General features: G+C 37.6%; 1 protein-coding gene across 1 annotated transcript; it reads left to right on the top strand.

Annotated features, from left to right (window-relative positions):
- Positions 1–963: 963 nt before the first annotated feature.
- On the top strand, positions 964–14,396 carry SPCS3 (signal peptidase complex subunit 3). The gene is made up of 5 exons (XM_063460010.1): positions 964–1,331; positions 4,750–4,825; positions 7,874–7,948; positions 12,233–12,348; positions 13,773–14,396. Exons 1-5 carry the CDS (start codon positions 1,189–1,191, stop codon positions 13,903–13,905), a joined length of 543 nt encoding a protein of 180 aa, XP_063316080.1. The 5' UTR covers positions 964–1,188; the 3' UTR covers positions 13,906–14,396.
- The last annotated feature ends 3,618 nt before the right edge of the window (positions 14,397–18,014 follow it).

Genomic DNA, 18,014 nt, shown 5'->3' with positions numbered 1-18,014 from the left:
CCTCTCCAACGCCGGATCACTCTGCCCCTCCAACACCAGCTTGATAACGAAAGCTTAGGGCTTTTGCGAGCAGGGGCTCTAATAATTTGCCATTTTCAGCAAGGCAGTGGCTCACCATTCATAAAGCTGGTTTGAGAAACGTACATATTTGTCTCAAGCCGATATTATGAATGAGCAGCCACTAATAGGCTGAGAGTGTAAGCTCATCGCATTAAGCTAATCAGCTGCCTAGAAAGGGGACAGTCCGCCCAGATTTCTGAGAGGTCAGCCTGGTGTGAATATACGCCAGGCTGCCTGCCGACCAAGCAGGCCTGCTCACTAGTGCGCTGAGTGCAGCGTGTTATGCTGAGCTCTCGCTACACTTTTTAGAAGCAGTTCACTGATGTCCGTCTCTGTGGAACCAAGTCAGGCCAGGACAAGAAAACCGGGACGGTCCTGCCAAAACCGGGCTCGTCAGTCCTGATTTTTGGTCCTGTCCGACCTTAGTTCCCTGGTGTCCTGCTTTTGAGGACACCAGGGACCTGTCCCCAAGAGAATCCTACAGGGAGCTGCCCTGCCCTCATTTGGGTCAGCATGCATGATTGACAGGCAGCCTGGGGCATTCACAGGACACCAGGAAACTAAATCACGCTTGTCCCTGGGAGGCCCAATCTCAGAGAGATGAGGGGGTTATCATGCTTAAATGGGCTCTTTAAATCCTGCTCACTCCTAACATGATGAGTGTTGCTCTGTTTTAATAACCAGTGCTAAAAAGTAATGATTAAAGTAATAATGAGAAGGTTACATGCTAAAGGAGGCTAAGCCCTCGATCTGATGGATAATATTTAAAATGATGCGCCTACTGCTATTATCACGGACATAACGGGCGTTTGCCAAAAACAAATATGGCCGCAACGTTCTCTGTGCGGGAGGTGCTCCGCGCACGTTCCCGATTCGTAAACTTCCGGTTGGGGGATACCTCCTACCCGGAAGTGAAAGTCGAGCGATGGGTGACGGACAGCTCAGCGCTAACAGTGACTTCCTGTGTGACAGTGTGAACCTGCCGCACTGAAACACCTCCTCCTGATGTGCACTTAGTTCCTCCGTCTCGGCAGCCGTGCTCCCCGCTCCCTCCTCAGCCTCCTGTCTGTCAGCTAGTACCGGTGCCGGACTCCTGTTCCTTGCAGTGGGTCCCTGTCCGTCCTTACCATGAACACGGCTCTGTCTCGGGCTAATTCCCTGTTTGCCTTCTCCCTGAGTGTGATGGCCGCCCTCACTTTCGGCTGTTTCATCACCACCGCCTTCAAAGATCGTGTGGTGCCAGTCAATATCCATGTGTCCAGAGTCATGCTGTGAGTGCCCTCTCTGTGTGTTCTCTGAATTCCATAGCATGCTGTGCATGCAGCTCAATTCATCTGATCATCACCTGGACTGCATTGCAGGCAGCAGCTTCACTGTGTGTTTTTGTATGGCTGGCTGAGCATCATGGGGAATGGCGCTGACAACAGCTGGAGCTCCAACCATTTAGCTGTCACTCACACATGGTTGGCTATGCACCATGGGAAATGTAGTCCACAGCTGCTGGTGTACCAAGAGCTCAGCAGGCATTCTCATTGAAGAATTCTGTGTGTGTAGAGCATATTTTTTTAAAAATTATTATTTTAATAATTTGTATAGCGCCAGCGAAATTTCGTAGCTCTGTACAATGGGTTTTATAATTGGTTTGGGTATTTATCAAGCCGGGCATTTTGGAGAATTAACCAGGGAATTGCTAAATTTTTAGGCAAAAAATTAAACTAAGTGGGCAATAAAATATCTCCACAAATCTTCTATCTTAGCTATTTTAGCCTAATATTTGAAATTCTCTACTTAGTGGTTAACCAATCCTCATCTGTACTGCCAAATAGTCATAAATTATAGTCTTGTAGTTCCAAAATTGGAATTGGGCTGTCGGAGTTTGGTCAATAATTTTTTAAAGGGTAAAATGGAAATGGTTACGTAGCTGGAGGATCATATGATTATACAACAACTTATTTTATTTTTATGACATTCACGTTACTGAATTAATTTGCTTGTGAGAATGCTGCAGTTTTGTCAGTTAAACTATAAATCTAATGTTTTAAATTATCTTAATACTTGGTTGTTTAAATCAATAACACCAATAATTCCTAAACCCAATATAAATTGTTTTTAACAGGTATGAACTAGAGCCTGAACTCTATCCAGCCTATTATGCTTGTATATCCATGATAATAGTCTTGCTCTGTTTGTAGTCATTGTGCATTTATTACTTTTAGTTTGCTCGCAAGTCTATTCCCGGTATCTGCTATCTCTCTATTACATCAATTGTATTAAAGAGACACACTACTGCCCATATTCGAAAAACAGCTACACCACCAATTAATACATGCATGTATTCAATGAAGGTATATCTTAACCCCTTAAGGACACATGACATGTGTGACATGTCATGATTCCCTTTTATTCCAGAAGTTTGGTCCTTAAGGGGTTAAAACCGTTTGCAAGAGCTGCAGCTCTTATGAACTGCAGCTGTTACAAGCTCTCCCCTTTTCCCCGGAATAGACTTTCAGTTAGAAGGGCTCCACCTGTGCAGGTGCGCATCCCCATCTGCTCCTAGAAATCAGAGAAATCTAGAAATCATTTATAAACTGTCATAATTATGGCATACTCCTCACCCATAAAGCACTTCAGTAAGCTGAAGTGCTTTATGGGTGTAGAGTGGTCCTTTAAGTTAACTTTAGATCAATGTAATGTTCTATAGCAGAACCACTTAAAGGGTTACTCCTACCCTTTAAAAATATATATATATATATATATATATATATATATGTGCCCTTTTTGGCACTCTGCACCAAGTTCCTCAGTTTTCCCCCCATATATTTAAACCTGCAATAAAAGTTTTAAAACTTTCCTGGAATTCAGCATCAGGCTAAGCCGTCCACAATAGCGTCCACATGCCGTGTTGATAGTCAGATCAAATGCTTTTAATAGAGGAGCGTTGTTGGACCATGTTGTATAATCCAGGATTATACAACAGACCACTGAACGATACAATGCACATGCCACATGTTAACTAACGGCGAGATTAGCGGAGTATAGCTCATCTCACCACTCGACCAGTCACTGAATAGGGAACAGAAGGAGAACCGTACAGAAGGTGGTGGGCAAAGAGCAGGCTGGAGGGAGATAACGTCTGCTGCCAGTCTGCTGACACATTTTCCCACAGAATTAATAGTAGACTAATTACACCCCTGCACAAAATGACAGATATCTCAGTATAGGCAGCATTTCAATTTGAAACGCTGCATATACACATTACTACTATGACTACTTCGAAAAGTGGAAGTGGTCATGGTGATTGTAGTAATCCTTTAAAATGTTAGATTTGAGAAAAAAAATTAATAAAAAATCTCAAAACGTAGCCACATACGTGCACCTGTTTCCTCTGAGGTTTCACAACCTGCATACATGCTTGAATATTCTCATAAGTCATATGCCATAATTTGTAGACTACTTTACATAGTAATTTTGTGAGGATATCTATCTTTATTAACTTTTATAGAAATAATGGTGGAGTAAAGTGTGAACTGTCTAATCGTAAGTCAAGCAGGGTTAGTCACTTACGTGAAAATTGTCTGGAATTTCAAATTTAAGGCCAAAATAGACATAGTGGAAAAAATCTTTGTCAGCTGTTCTTCCAGTTTTTGCTACTGTAGCCTTAAATTTTAAATTCTTGACAATTGTCACTTTATTGAACAACCCTGTAGGTTTTTAATTTCATGCTCAGTAAGCAATAATGTATTTTATTTGAATCAGGATATACAAATGTAAATTTGTTTTCATGGGGCTTTAAATATTTCTCTGACCAATGATTTATAAGCACGACAAAATCCTACGCTTACATCACTTGCAGCTATTGATTTTAGAACTCAAGGTCCCGTGTTTGCCAAACCCATTGTATAATACTACCATCTGTCTCCAACCACATATGAATAGTATTTTATTGTAAGCTGCTGCCATTTGTTGATTCTGAATAACATTAAGAAGACAACCATGAACCCCTTAATGACAGAGGCAATTTTACAAGTTGGAAATCAAAACAAAACCTGGAATAAGAGTTGTAAGTCTGTTCAACCATGATTTACCTCTTTTTAATATAAAGTGCACCCACCCAATCCTATCATTTTGTTCAGGACAAATAAGGCTTTAATTTCACATTAAAGGGTCACTAGAGTCACCAGAACAACTACAGCTTATTGTATTTGTTCTGGTGAGTAGAATCATTCCATTCAGGGTTTTTGCAGTAAACACTTTCTTTTCAGAGAAAATTCAGTGCTTACATTACAGCTTAGGGATAACTCCTCAGATGGCTACTAGATGCTTCCTGGGGAAGTGCTGCACAGTGTGTCCTCCCTCTGCACTGAACTCTCCTCATAGAGATGCATTGATTCAATACATCAATATGAGGAGATGCTGATTGGCCAGGGCTGTGTTTGACCTGTGCTGGCTCTGCCCCTGGTCTGCCTTCTTGACCGTCTCAGCCAATCCTATGGGATATTGGCTCAGAACAACACTTCTGAGGATGTCAGCCAAGAAGACAGATCGGGGCAGAGACTAATTTATAGGGTGAGGTATGTCTTTGCCTCTCTCATTTAAGTCTTCTCTGATAAATGTGCTCTCTAATTTGATAAAGAGCTTACACAAATGTTACATTGAATTGAGCTAACATTGAATAAAACTGTCTTTCAGAGAAAATGTTGAAGATTTCACTGGTCCAAGAGAACGGAGCGATCTTGGTTTCATCACTTTTGATTTAAATGCTGATATCCTTTTTCAATAATTGTTGTTGTGCACAGTGTTTGTAATCTATGCTTATATAGTATTTAAGCCAATACAAAAAAAATTCTCCATTCACTCAAGGTGTTCAAGCCGCAGGCAGTTTTAATAGAACAAAAAAGGGCAGCAATGTTTCGACCTGCTATGAGGTCTTCAAGACCTCATAGCAGGTCGAAACGTTGCTGCTCTTTTTTGTTCTATTAAAACTGCCTGCAGCCTGAACATTTTGAGTGCCTGGAGAATATCTTATGTAGGCTTATCATTGTGGGATTGCTGGTCGTGCTCCGGAGGGCGGCTGCTGGGATTGAGTGTGGCTCCTGCTATCATTTTTGCTGTATAGTATTTAAATGTTGGCAAACCTAATCCTACTGATAACGCACCCTCAAGGAAATATCAAGGTTACACTTGATTTAATGTTCCTAATGCCTTGGTGCCAAAACGACTGGATTATATATATATATTACATATAATGCGTTTAACTTTAGTATGTGTATTATATATACATATCTTAAAAATTGTAGTTCTATTTATCATCAAGTGTGTGTACGTATTTTATGCTTAAAATAAATGGAAGAAAAGATTTCTAGTCATTCTATTTTCAATTCACATATACTGTAGATGTTGACGATTTGCTTTTTGATAAACTCTTTTCCCTTTCTTGTTATAATGCCTTTAATGGCATTCTAATTTTATACATTGACATTTATTTTTATGCATACTTTACACTTTTGATATATGTTCACCCCTTCATTTAATGGAATAGTCCATTAAAAAATATGTAGTAGATATATCCCAACGAACATATGCCTGTCATTTGTTTTGACGGTTTCTTTTGGGATATATGAACTTATGGTTTGTAATAACTACCGCAAACCCTCCCATTGTTCCCCAGAACAGACTTTCTGTGGGTATTCAATTACAGGTTTCTCAATGACATTTGTAAGGCAGGTTTTGTGGGCAGTACTCAGAACATCCAGTTTCGATTTGAAAGGTTTTTATGTTTAATCGTCTAATTAACAACCTTGCTCCTTTTCCAGTTCATAATGAATAATGCCGACAGGCATGTAGCTCACTTACTTACACCTTTTATTACCACTCAGTACTCTCTTAAATTTTGCATGTTGCACATTTTATTTTAAATCCCATCTGTCACCTTAAAACTGTTCTGCAAAGTGTATACCATATCTTTCTCCATAATAATAGTGCCTTTAAACTGTCCTTTCTTGTAATTTACACCTCTAAATCTAGCAAACATTACTTTTCTATATCTTGTACATTCTAATCTTCTTAAAAGGACAGTCTAAGTAACAAATCCACTACATCTTAATCTATGCTATGTTAATGTTAACGCCATAAATATTGTAGTTTGTGCATATTTGGCTTCTGGCAATGTAAAACAGTGTTTCTATGTGCAGACGATTCTAATGCCATGATCCCTTCTGTTTAATTCTACTGTTCTTGCACTAGTTGTCTGGCAGCGCAAAGATGTGTGTTATCATCAAAAATAATGAATTTAAAAAAAAACAAACAAACACAACCAAAAAATAGTGTTACCGAGGAACTACAATTTTTACATATTTGCTTGAATCATGTATCTAGTGGATGTCAGACAGCCAATAGAGACACTACCTTCTTAAAAAGAAACCTGCAACCACTTATCATGGCCTCCTCTCCCTTACCGCAATCTCAATAGAGAGGTTGGTTTTATATTTCTGTATCACCTACCACTAGTCCATTGTTGCTCCTCCTCTGCTGTTCACTGATTTGCCCTGCTTGGGAGCACTTCACCAAGCAGGGCTAACCTCCTCAGTGAAGCAGACATGCTGACTCCTTCTGAATGGAGTGCCATCATGTCGCTCCATTCCTATATCCCTAGTTGGCGCTAGCAGGCACTGTGGTTGCTATGGGTGGAGCGCAGAAGGACCTCCTGTGGGGGAGGTCTTTTCTGCAGTCCTATTATCAATCGATTCTTTGGCATGGTCTGTGTGCCAAATAATTGCTTGGCAGGTGTGGAAAAAACCCCAACTATTTTTATTTGCTAACAAAACTGTGACAATACCCGTGCATGCCCGTTATGTCTATTGACTTAGACAAAATGATGTAAACTAGTGACTTCATCATTTGAGGAGAAGCTGCAGCAAGGAAGAAGCTGGAAAAAATTGTTTTTTTTAAATAACAAGGGGTACCCTGGTGAGATATCTATCATACATACATTCACAATCCACTCGTCAGGGACAGGCTGTAGACTGCAAAACATAGAATGTTATGGCAGATGAGATCCATTCGGCCCATCTAGTCTGCCCAGAACCACTACATTAATCTGAGGCTCTGACTCAAGTTATTATGTAGTGGATTTACTTTGTTTAGGATCATTGTCTTGCTGCATTACCCAACTTCTGAGTTTCAGCTAGCACACAGCCACCCTGTTGTTATCCTGTAGGATATCTTGATAAACTTGGGAGCTAATTTTTATTGATGGCAAGTGGCCTTTGGAAACTATAGTACCCCTCTATGTCAAGGTCTTCCCGTTAAAAACCTCTGCAGATGTCCCTCAGTGCTGCTCCTTGTCAACTGATTGGGGAGACCTAATTTGTGTGTGTGCGCGCGGAAAAACGCTTTCCTTTAAGTTTCATGAGTCCACAAAATATTTTACAGTAGCATGTCATGGTGCTTCATGGCAAACATCAGGCGCACAACAATTTTATTTAAATTTTGTCACTTAATTATGGAATGGTAAAATGATTGGAATGGATTCCTAGTAGAAACATTAATTTTTCTATAGGCTGGTAAATTATTTCTGGAGTATACATGATAGTGAGGGAGGTTTTATCAACTGAATTTCATTTCACCAAGAAAATGAAAGTAAAAATATGTGTACACGATTTTGTCACTGAAAACTTTAAATGTGCTTCTGAAGATTACATTGGCCATTTGTACTTTAATCCACAAAAGCTTTATTATAATATTCATTGGTGTTACTTTGTTTAATGATCTACTGTGTTTTTTTTTTGTTTTTTTTTCCTTAACATGATTACATTTGCAGCCAATATTTGATTGGAATGTGAAGCAGCTATTTATTTATTTATCAGCTGAATATTCAACTAGAAGCAATGTAAGTATGTTTGAATTATGTTGGATTTGGGGTTATGTAAAGCCGCTATAGCAGATGTGCCCAAAAGGTAGATCCCCAGATGTTCTAACACTACAACTCCCATAATGCTTTGCATGCATTTAGCATGACAAAGCATCATGGGAGCTGTCGTTTTAAAACATCTGGAGATCTACCTTTTGGACACCACTGGGAAGGTGAACTTACAATAATACAATCCACTCATAATATTGAGTGGCTATATTTTATAAATGAATCAAATGAGTCATTATTTGTCCTCAAAGGACCTCTTTTTTTATTATTTATTAATCACTGAAAACATTGTCTAAAACAGGGGTCTTCAAACTCCGGCCCCCCCGATGTTGCTGAACTACAACTCCTATGATTCTCTGGCTATCTATGTAATTCAAAGAATCATGGGAGTTGTAGTTCAGCAACATCTGGAGGGCTGCAGTTTGAGGACCCCTGGTCTAAAAAATGTAGTTATCCACTAAAAACCCATTTACCAGATATTCAACTGAAAATTTTAGTTATTTTGGCTAAAATAACCAAATTGGAAACATTCTCCAATTGCATAGGTTTTCAGTTTGGCTATTTTAGATTAAAATGCAAAATTCCCTGGCTGATTTCACAACAAATTATGGTTTAGTGCAAGGGTAAGCAACATTGGCACTCTAGATGATGTGGACTGAATCTGCCTTAGTGCTTGTAAAGCAACAGTGTAGATGTATTCCGCAACATCTGGAATGCTGTAGGTTGTCTATCCCTGGTTAAGTGTATAACTGAGCAGAGTTTGTTTTACAGCTTAGTCTCTGAAATATCATATTTATGCCCTAGAAACAGCAATACATTAAATGAAAATTGGCTTATTTTTAAATGGTTTACTTAGGGTTAACAAGTGAGATGATACGCCACAAACTATACATATAGGTTTTATTAACTGGTTTCGGCAGATTCAGTGGTCGTACCGCTTCTAACTTAATTAGCTTGCCAATACTCAAGAATAAATATTAAAATGTTTTTGCTAGTTCTAGAGAAGTAAATGTATTTAAATAAATGCTCTTTATTTTATTCGCTATGAAAATATAACAAATGTATGTGAGAAAGTGAAACTGAATCCTTGGAATTATTTATTCATGCAGCTTTGGCATACAAGCCATTAGTTCATAATAATAATAATAATATTTATGTATCACAAATAAGAATACATTTTTCAGTCAGAGTGATCTTGCCTCCTTATTATCATATGCAATTAAAGGAACACTATAGTCACCTAAATTACTTTAGCTAAATAAAGCAGTTTTAGTGTATAGATCATTCCCCTGTAATTTACCTTAAATAATAGTATCTCAATCTCTAAATTGAACTTTAATCACATACAGGAGCCTCTTGCAGGGTCTAGCAAGCTATTAACATAGCAGGGGATAAGAAAATCTTAATTAAACAGAACTTGTAATAAAGAGAGTCTAAATAGGGCTCTCTTTACAGGAAGTGTTTATGGAAGGCTGTGCAAGTCACATGCAGGGAGGTGTGACTAGGGTTCATAAACAAAGGGATTTGACTCCTAAATGGCAGAGGATTGATCAGTGAGGCTGCAGGGGTATGTTCTCTTAATGCAGCACCCAAACTGCTGCATTAAGCTAAAGTTGTTCAAGTGACTATATAGTGTCTCTTTAAAGGAACTAAATGAAGTCATGGTGCCAGGAGGCCCCTGGGCTCACTTTTACTTCAAGGGGCTAAACCATATTTGAGCATCTTTTTCCCCCAAAGTTGCTTCCAGTGCCAATTTTGGCTCCCCCTTAGACTGCATCTGGTTTCTGAAATTTCACTTTCAGGAAGTGTGATGGGGTGCCGCTGGTTGGCTGAGAGCAGTCAGCTGTTGCTCTCATCCAATCAGTGACTCCCTATTCTCAAAACTGGCTTTCAAAGAAATGTATCTTTTCCATGCCAGTTTTGTGAATGGGGAATCACTAATTGACTGAGAGCATCAGCGGACCACTCAGCCAATCAGCAACTCCTCTGCCCGGCGTCACTCAGCACTTCCTAAATCTGAAATTTCAAAAGCCTATGTGGAATGAAGATCAGCTATGAAGGCAACTTTAGTGTTCAACTGTTTGAAAACGGTTTAACCCCTTGAGGTAAGAGTGTGCCGGGGGCCTCCTAACATAAAGAACTATAAAAACTTCATTTATATTAAATTGTTATTGTGGCTAAACTGTTCATTAAAGTTGGTGAACACGGGTCATTTGTTATACAGATATTTAAATAATCTATAAAAAAAGAAAAATGTTAGACAGGATGTTCCACCTTCCTAAACCTCCATCAGCCATGGCTTCAGCCACCAGCGACCTACTCCTAACATTTCAACATGACCAAGATAAGTCCGCCATCTTGAACGCGACCAGAGGGAAAATCCCATATAAATTTGAGGAGATGGACTTTGCCTTTTTCTCTGACCTATCCCGAGCACTGCAATGGAGAAAATCACTGCGCCCTCTTACAACACTCATATCGACTCAAAGAGTCAGATATCGCTGGGGTCCCCTCACATTCTCATCATACAGCACCAGAACATGGAATACAAAGTGACGGATGCCGCCGAGACAGACGCCATCCTGACCAGGCTTGGTCTGCATCGCACCCCAGCCTGGGACCCGACCACCATAATCCCATTTTTACTAGCGACCAAAAGCAAGACCACTGTGCCAGTCACCTGATTGCAGCGTTGCAGCACCCTTTTTGGCTTATATTGTATAGTGTTTGTGTGTGTGTGTGTGTGTATGTGTGTATATATGTATATGTATGTGTGTGTATATATTTTGTCTCTTGGGGTTATGTGGCCTTACTGGGTAGTGACTGGGAATAATCTGGTTAAGCTAGCTCCCCTACTACCACCGACCCCCTTCCAGCTCCGCACAAGTAATCTCTCACTCTCCCCCAACATGTGGGGCTGCCATTATGGATCCATCGCATCGCATCCCCTACCTTTATAAGTCCATACTCATCTTTTTTATTTTTCTTGTTATGTTTCCTAGTTTGATTGTATCCGTGCTTTTAAATTAAATCTACTGCTTATAACAACTGCACAAAGTGCTTCTGCACAGCGTTTTACTCTTAATTAACAATAAAACATATAAAAAAAACACACTACTGATAAAAAAAAATAAAACATATAAATATTAAAAATATAATTACAATAAAAAATGCCTCCCCTCCTGCCCATTTTACACAAATTACATCCCTTCACAAACACACACACTGCATTCATTATATACACACACTATACAAACACACACACTGCATTCATTATATACACACACTATACAAACACACACACTGCATTCATTATATACACACACTATACAAACACACTGCATTCATTATATACACACACTATACAAACACACACTGCATTCATTATATACACACACTATACAAACACACACTGCATTCATTATATACACACACTATACAAACACACACTGCATTCATTATATACACACACTCTGCATTATATACACACACTGCATTTATTATATACACACACTCTGCATTATATACACACACACACCGCTCCCCTGTCTAAACACACTGCATCCACTACATGTGGCATGTATATTTTGTGCGTTTACCTTTAGAAATAGTTTATTTTTTCAAAATGGTAAATGTACAGAATATCTGCCTGAAAGTTCACAGATTATCGGCATCGGCTTTAAAAAACCAATATCGGTAAAAAAAATCCCTAAAAAAAAAAAATACACCGTCCGCACTGTTAACATAAAATTTGTAAGCATGTAACAAACCTTTTATGTCTCGAAAATTTTATTGCATATTGTGAATACCGTTGCCCTGCCTGTGGCAAAAATAAAGAATTTCAAAAAACAAAAACACTATTTGGTTAATATGATTGGAATGTTTAGTAATATACTTTGCCATGAGCTAGAAAGACTAATGCATTATTCATTTAATTTGAACTGATGTCAGTGATATATAAATTAGATTATTTGTTTAAATTTAAGTCTCACCTCATTGCCCTGCTTTTAATTTCTGTAGTTCTTATTTTGTTCTTATAGTCCTCTATCTATGTGGTCCCACTTGCATGGTTTCTTTTCACCCCTTTTGTGTACATATTGTATTCCTGTGACCAGAAAATCCCTTTGTTTAGTTTAGTACAATGGAATATACAACCAAAAAGACAGTGTTGAATCCTTTTGCACTTAACTCACAATACTCTATCACAACAAGTACTGGTTTTTAATTTTTTTTTGTTTTGTGTTTTAACTTTAGGCTTTGAACCAAGTTGTTCTTTGGGACAAGATCATCCTTCGAGGGGATAATCCAAAATTGTCTTTAAAAGAGATGAAATCAAAGTATTTTTTCTTTGACGATGGAAATGGTCTAAAGTAAGCATCTGGAAAAAATATATTGTTTTAATTAAAGCGTGCTATATATTTTTTATTTCTTTTCACATAGCGAGTTCTTGCGATAAAATTTATAAGGTGAAAGCTGACAAAACTGTTTACTTGTTGGCGCCAGAATGTTCCATGATTGATTTGTGGTGACAGAAGGGAGAGTTCTGTGAAAGATCAAAATGTCAGAAGTACTCTAAAGGTTTGCTGCTTAATTATCATTGTTTGATATTCAGTGTACTACGATTTCCTGAAAATTACTTACGTGGTATTACTATTTGAAATCTGAACCTGGTATTCAGGAACAGAGATGTTAAAGTGTCTGCATTTGTCTCCCCTGTTTCTGTCACTGCTATGTTTAATAGCCAACCTACCTTAGGAGTGGATGTTATTGGTTACATGTTTTAAAGAATGTTAAAAATATCCCTTATACATTGTCTGGTGCCACTACTTTCCAAGGTTTAATAGATGTTTTGAGCCTACTCAGTAGCAGAAAGGGTGAAATATTAAGCTGTTCGACATGGCCAGACAGTAGACACTCGGCTACAACTTCCTTGATAATATGCCAGTTTTAAGGATGGAAGTTCATCATTGGAATAGTTGTTAATAAACACTTGACTATCCTTGGAGTACCTTTTACTTATTTCATCTCTAGTACTACTACTACTGCAGAGTTGATGTATTCCTATCTATTTAACACGCAATACAGTTTTAATATATGAAAAACAAATGCTGTTTTCTTTTTCCATGTGATTAAAATATTTTTTAAATCTCAATTACATGCACATTGCAAGATGTTTGCATGATAACAGATTGTTTCATGATTCGTTTGCATACTGTGACAAAGGTTTTTTTTTTGTAATTTATTTTTATAAAATTACACACTTGCTTGCTCTATTGCAGGCTTCCCCAAACTCAGGCCCTCCAGATGTTGCTGAACTACAACACCCATGAATATATGAATGAAATAGGCTGAGAATCATGGGAGTTGTAGTTCAGCAACATCTGGAGGGCTGGAGTTTGGGGAAGCCTGTTCTATTGCATGTACACTTGAAGAGAGACAGATTTGTGTGCCCCTCCCGTAAAATGATGGTTTCCATACCATTGCTGCAGAATTTTCAGTTTTTTTTTTTTTTTTATTACATTGTGATCTTAATCTGAAATCTTAAGCTAAAAAAAAAAAATGCAGATTAAGGATATCAATATAGATTTTATATCTGCTTATGGTATGTTTGTGATGTAGACTATGTGTCCAGCTTCTAAAGATTGCGGGTTATTTTATTTACTTAAAAGTACTCTTATATCTGAGAGTTTTTAGTCATCTGCTGTATCTTCTGTTTATCCTGTTCTGTGCTGTAGTAGTTATTATTATTATGATTATTATTATGATTATTATTAATGTATATTTTTTCTTACAGGGGAAATCGCAATATTACACTCACTCTTTCTTGGAACGTTGTCCCAAATGCCGGGATCCTACCTCTTGTTACAGGTTCAGGGCACATCTCCATTCCATTCCCAGATAACTATAAAACTACAATGAGTTACTAAGTTACTGCAAGAATCCTTTTTTTTATTTTTGTTCTTTTTATTAAATATTCCTGTACATTTTGAAAATATCCTGCCTAAATTTCATACTTGCAAAATATAAACAAGACATTAATTTTACATAAAGAGAACCCATTGGAGAAGGAATCATATTTCAATAAACTAGAATAGCCATGTGGCTAAGAGCCTCCCTGTAAATAAATCTGAAAAAAATTCAATTTTTATGTTTTTATTTTCAGTTTTTACATGTATACGTCCTCTACAGAAGGGAAAAAAAGGACTCCTGTTCACAATAATGCAATAAGTTGTTACTGCACATTGTTGAGCCTTGTAACTTGACAAAATCCAAATGATGTCCATTTAGAATATTGTTTTTTTGTTTTCGTTTTTTTATCCCCTGCTATCAAAATACATAACAAGGAACATATCCTTGTATATAAATGAATGTCCACTGTCTAAGCACTGTTTTTCAATAAAACTACCAAATGTTGTGACCAAGTCTGTTTTTATTTTCTGCCTTTTTGATGATTCTGACATTCTTCCTCCTTAAGGTAGTAAGAGATACTAAGTGGAATTCTGGTAAGGTTTGTTTCTCCAAATTATTACACTTTCTTTTAATACTAATCCATGGTTGAAGATAAATAAATGGCACAATCTATTTGTGAGATGACCAGATTTAGTTAATTACAATGTTTTTTAATGGTCCCCATTATTCAGTGGTGCTGGCTCTCTATCACGTGGCGGTGCAGGTATTAGAGGTTCATCCCCAATCAAAACCATGAAATATACAAAAAATATCAATATAAATACCGCACTCTAATGCATCTCAAAGGCCTTGAAGGGACACATCCGTCCCGAGCGTGCAGCCTGATAAGCGGATGCCAGTATGCTACGCTGTTCGTTGATTGCTGCCTGATCGCGGGTTACTGATACAGATCACAGGTTTATTTACACAAGGAAGACCTTTTCCCGCTACGTCTATACCAACGGATTATTCCTGCACAATAAAGGGACATCTACATACACCACTGCAGTCTCAACATCAAACATCTGTGGTGAGATCCACCTGTTTTTCTTACCATAACAGTGCACTGTTGTTCTCTTTTCTGGACTTTTAAAATATATTTTCTTGCCTTTTTGCCTTTTCATTTATTCATTTTTTAGTATTGATTTTTTTTTTCACAATTTTTTCTATTTTTCATATGCTTACAGCTTTCTGTGATTGGAAACCACAGTATCTATATCATCATTATCAATTAGAGGATCCACCCACTGAATTACTGTCCCATATACATGGGGAATATGAACTGTTGTTGTAGATTTGTGTATATACCATCAATTCTAGCCAAGTGTACAATATATGCATTAATTAACTATTAAAGGTGATTGATCTATACCATAGGTTTTGTCCTATTTGCATGAATTGCGCTATATTGGTGGTTGTTGATTTGTGTATATACTATGAATTTCCGGTATTTGTATCGTATTCGAATTTATTTAGAAATCATTAATTCTCCAAATTATGAGAAATTATCGGTTTATATGAGAGGTCTTGTTCTATTCATATGAATGACACACAATTGGTGTATAATAAATGGATTGTTTTCTTGCATACCTATACATTGACTCTCCAAATCTTTTCTTGATATATGCAGAATAGATGCATTAGAGTGCGGTATTTATATTGATATTTTTTACTCATTTTTTTTAATTTATTTCTATTCAATAAATGCAGCCTGCTTGGACATCATCTTAGAATTCGGTATCAAGCATTTTGATCGCATGCAATTTGGTCGCATGCATTTTGGTCGTGACAAATTGGTCGAATTACACTGTTTGTGCATTTTGATCGCATGCAATTTGGTCGCCATTCATTTTGGCCGAATTTTGATATAAGGTGTCATTTGGGTAATATAAGGTGTCAATATCTTAGGGTAAGCGTTAGGGTTAGGGTTAGGGTAAGGGTTAGGGTTAGGGTTAGGGTTAGGGTTCCCCCTGACATAACAAAGTGGCGAGAAAATGCTCAGTAACTGGGTCCTTACATAGTGTTGTGGTGAGTGTGGCTGACAAAGTTTGTTCTAAAACATTTAATGAAGGGAGCGGGGCTTAGCGGCGGACTGGAGCGGACGCCATACTGTGGAGCTCTGCGACCACCGCGGCTAATCGGGCAAACATCGAGCTCATCTCACAACATTACCCTGCAGTACTAACCCCATCTGCTGCAGGGCATCAACCCCTACAGATCGATGCCCTTTGTGTACGGATCCGGTTCAAAACGCGCGACAAAAATGCATGCAATCACAATGCCATGCGACCAAAATGCATGGCGACCAGATTGCCTCGACCAAAATGCATGCGACCAAAATGCCCTAAACCTTAGAATTCCATACCAGAAATATGTGCAAGGGTGAGGTTACACTCGTGGGAAACAAACGTCTTGTCATTCATTATCCAATAAGCCAATTACTGTATGTTTGTATGTATAATGTTCATCTCACACCCATGTTATATCCTATTTCCTTTTCTATTTTATGTGAGGTCCCTTATATACCTGCCTTATTCTCATTTTATAAAGCCAATTCATGTAGACTTTATTTTCCCCTTTATCCTCAAAAAACATTTTTGAGGGTCATGTTTTAGCAGTACTTACACTTGTGATATTGGCTCATTCTTGCATATGACTCGACTGGCTACTTCAGGAATTCCTTTTTTTTGGATAATCCGTACCAAACTATCCTAGACGTTTGCGTGTTCCGCATAAACATAAAAGGTAGGTCTTGGAGGTTGCTGGCGCAATACACGTTGTTGGTTAAGGACTCCTTTGTAACGTCTGGGTTTAAAAAAAATAAATAACATAATAATAATAATTTGGCCAAGTCAAGACTGGCACACCTTTTTGTATAGTGTGGCTATCATCCCTTTTTCTGAGCACACAATCTCTCTTTAATTAATGCATGTCGAAAGTGTTTGCATTTCATTATGTGCAGGAGTAGGCTGAGCCAGGTAGGTATAGAGGAGGAGGTACATGAACAGGTTGTACTACATTTTACTGATATCTTCCGACACCACTTCTCATATGCACTCATAGTGAATTTTTTGCTGAACTTATTCTATAAGCAATAATTTTATATGCACAGCAGGATGTTAATCCGATTTCTGAGGTAGAAAGTGAGCGGCTGAGGAGCAAAAAGTGAACCACTGCAGATTTGGAGGGAGGGGCAATAAGGGTTGTCCTCTGGCGAAAAATTAGTGTTAAAAAAAAAAGCAAAACAAACTAGTGAAAAATAAAACGGCAAGAACAATTGACTATAAACTATCCTACCCACTTTAATAAATGTTTAAAGTGAACGGTCACTGTGATGTTTTTAGATTTGATTTACTTAGCCCTATATTTAACAAATATATATTTATGAGGTGTGAAAAATAAAATTAAGTGTAGAAATCCACACTTCTATTTCATGTAAGTGGGTGCCTCAATGTTAACTCTGTGTCGGTCATTGTTGTACATTCTGTACTGTGAACTTGGCAGTCCACATATGAAGAAAATCAAACGGTTCTAGTTTTTTCCCCTCAGCATTTGTATTGTTTGACCTGGTATGTCTGAACTGGATTATGATGTGTTATGCTAAATCTTTAATATAAATTTTAAATAAAATTGAGAATCTCATAAAAAGTTACCACAAGTTACCTGTGCTTTTCAATGTTTTATTCCATGGTGTAAATCTCAGAGAAATTAGTCCTCTTTTAAGCACCCTCTGTTCCATCCCACTATGTACAGGTATTTATGTTATGGTAGGTCACAGCTAGTGCTTTAAACTGATAAAACTCCAGTTTTATTTTTTATTTTCTTTGCAAATATTCCTTTCAAAGTGGAAATTGCTGTATAAAAGGAAACAATTGAAGTTGTGTTAAGTAAGCTATTAGAGCCAATAAATTGGAAAACATACTGAATAATTTAGAAAAATATTGAAATTATCCCATTCTCAACATTTTCCAAGATTGCTGCTGAGTATTATTGCATTGCTCTCATTAAATGTCAATATCCAGTTTATTAGCATTGTATACCAGGATATATTTGTAAGAAATACATTACCACATTCAAACTTACAAAG

The sequence above is a fragment of the Pelobates fuscus genome, chromosome 6 (genome assembly GCF_036172605.1).
Source record: "Pelobates fuscus isolate aPelFus1 chromosome 6, aPelFus1.pri, whole genome shotgun sequence".
NCBI lineage: Eukaryota > Metazoa > Chordata > Amphibia > Anura > Pelobatidae > Pelobates > Pelobates fuscus.
This window is presented reverse-complemented; position numbering and strand designations above follow the sequence as displayed.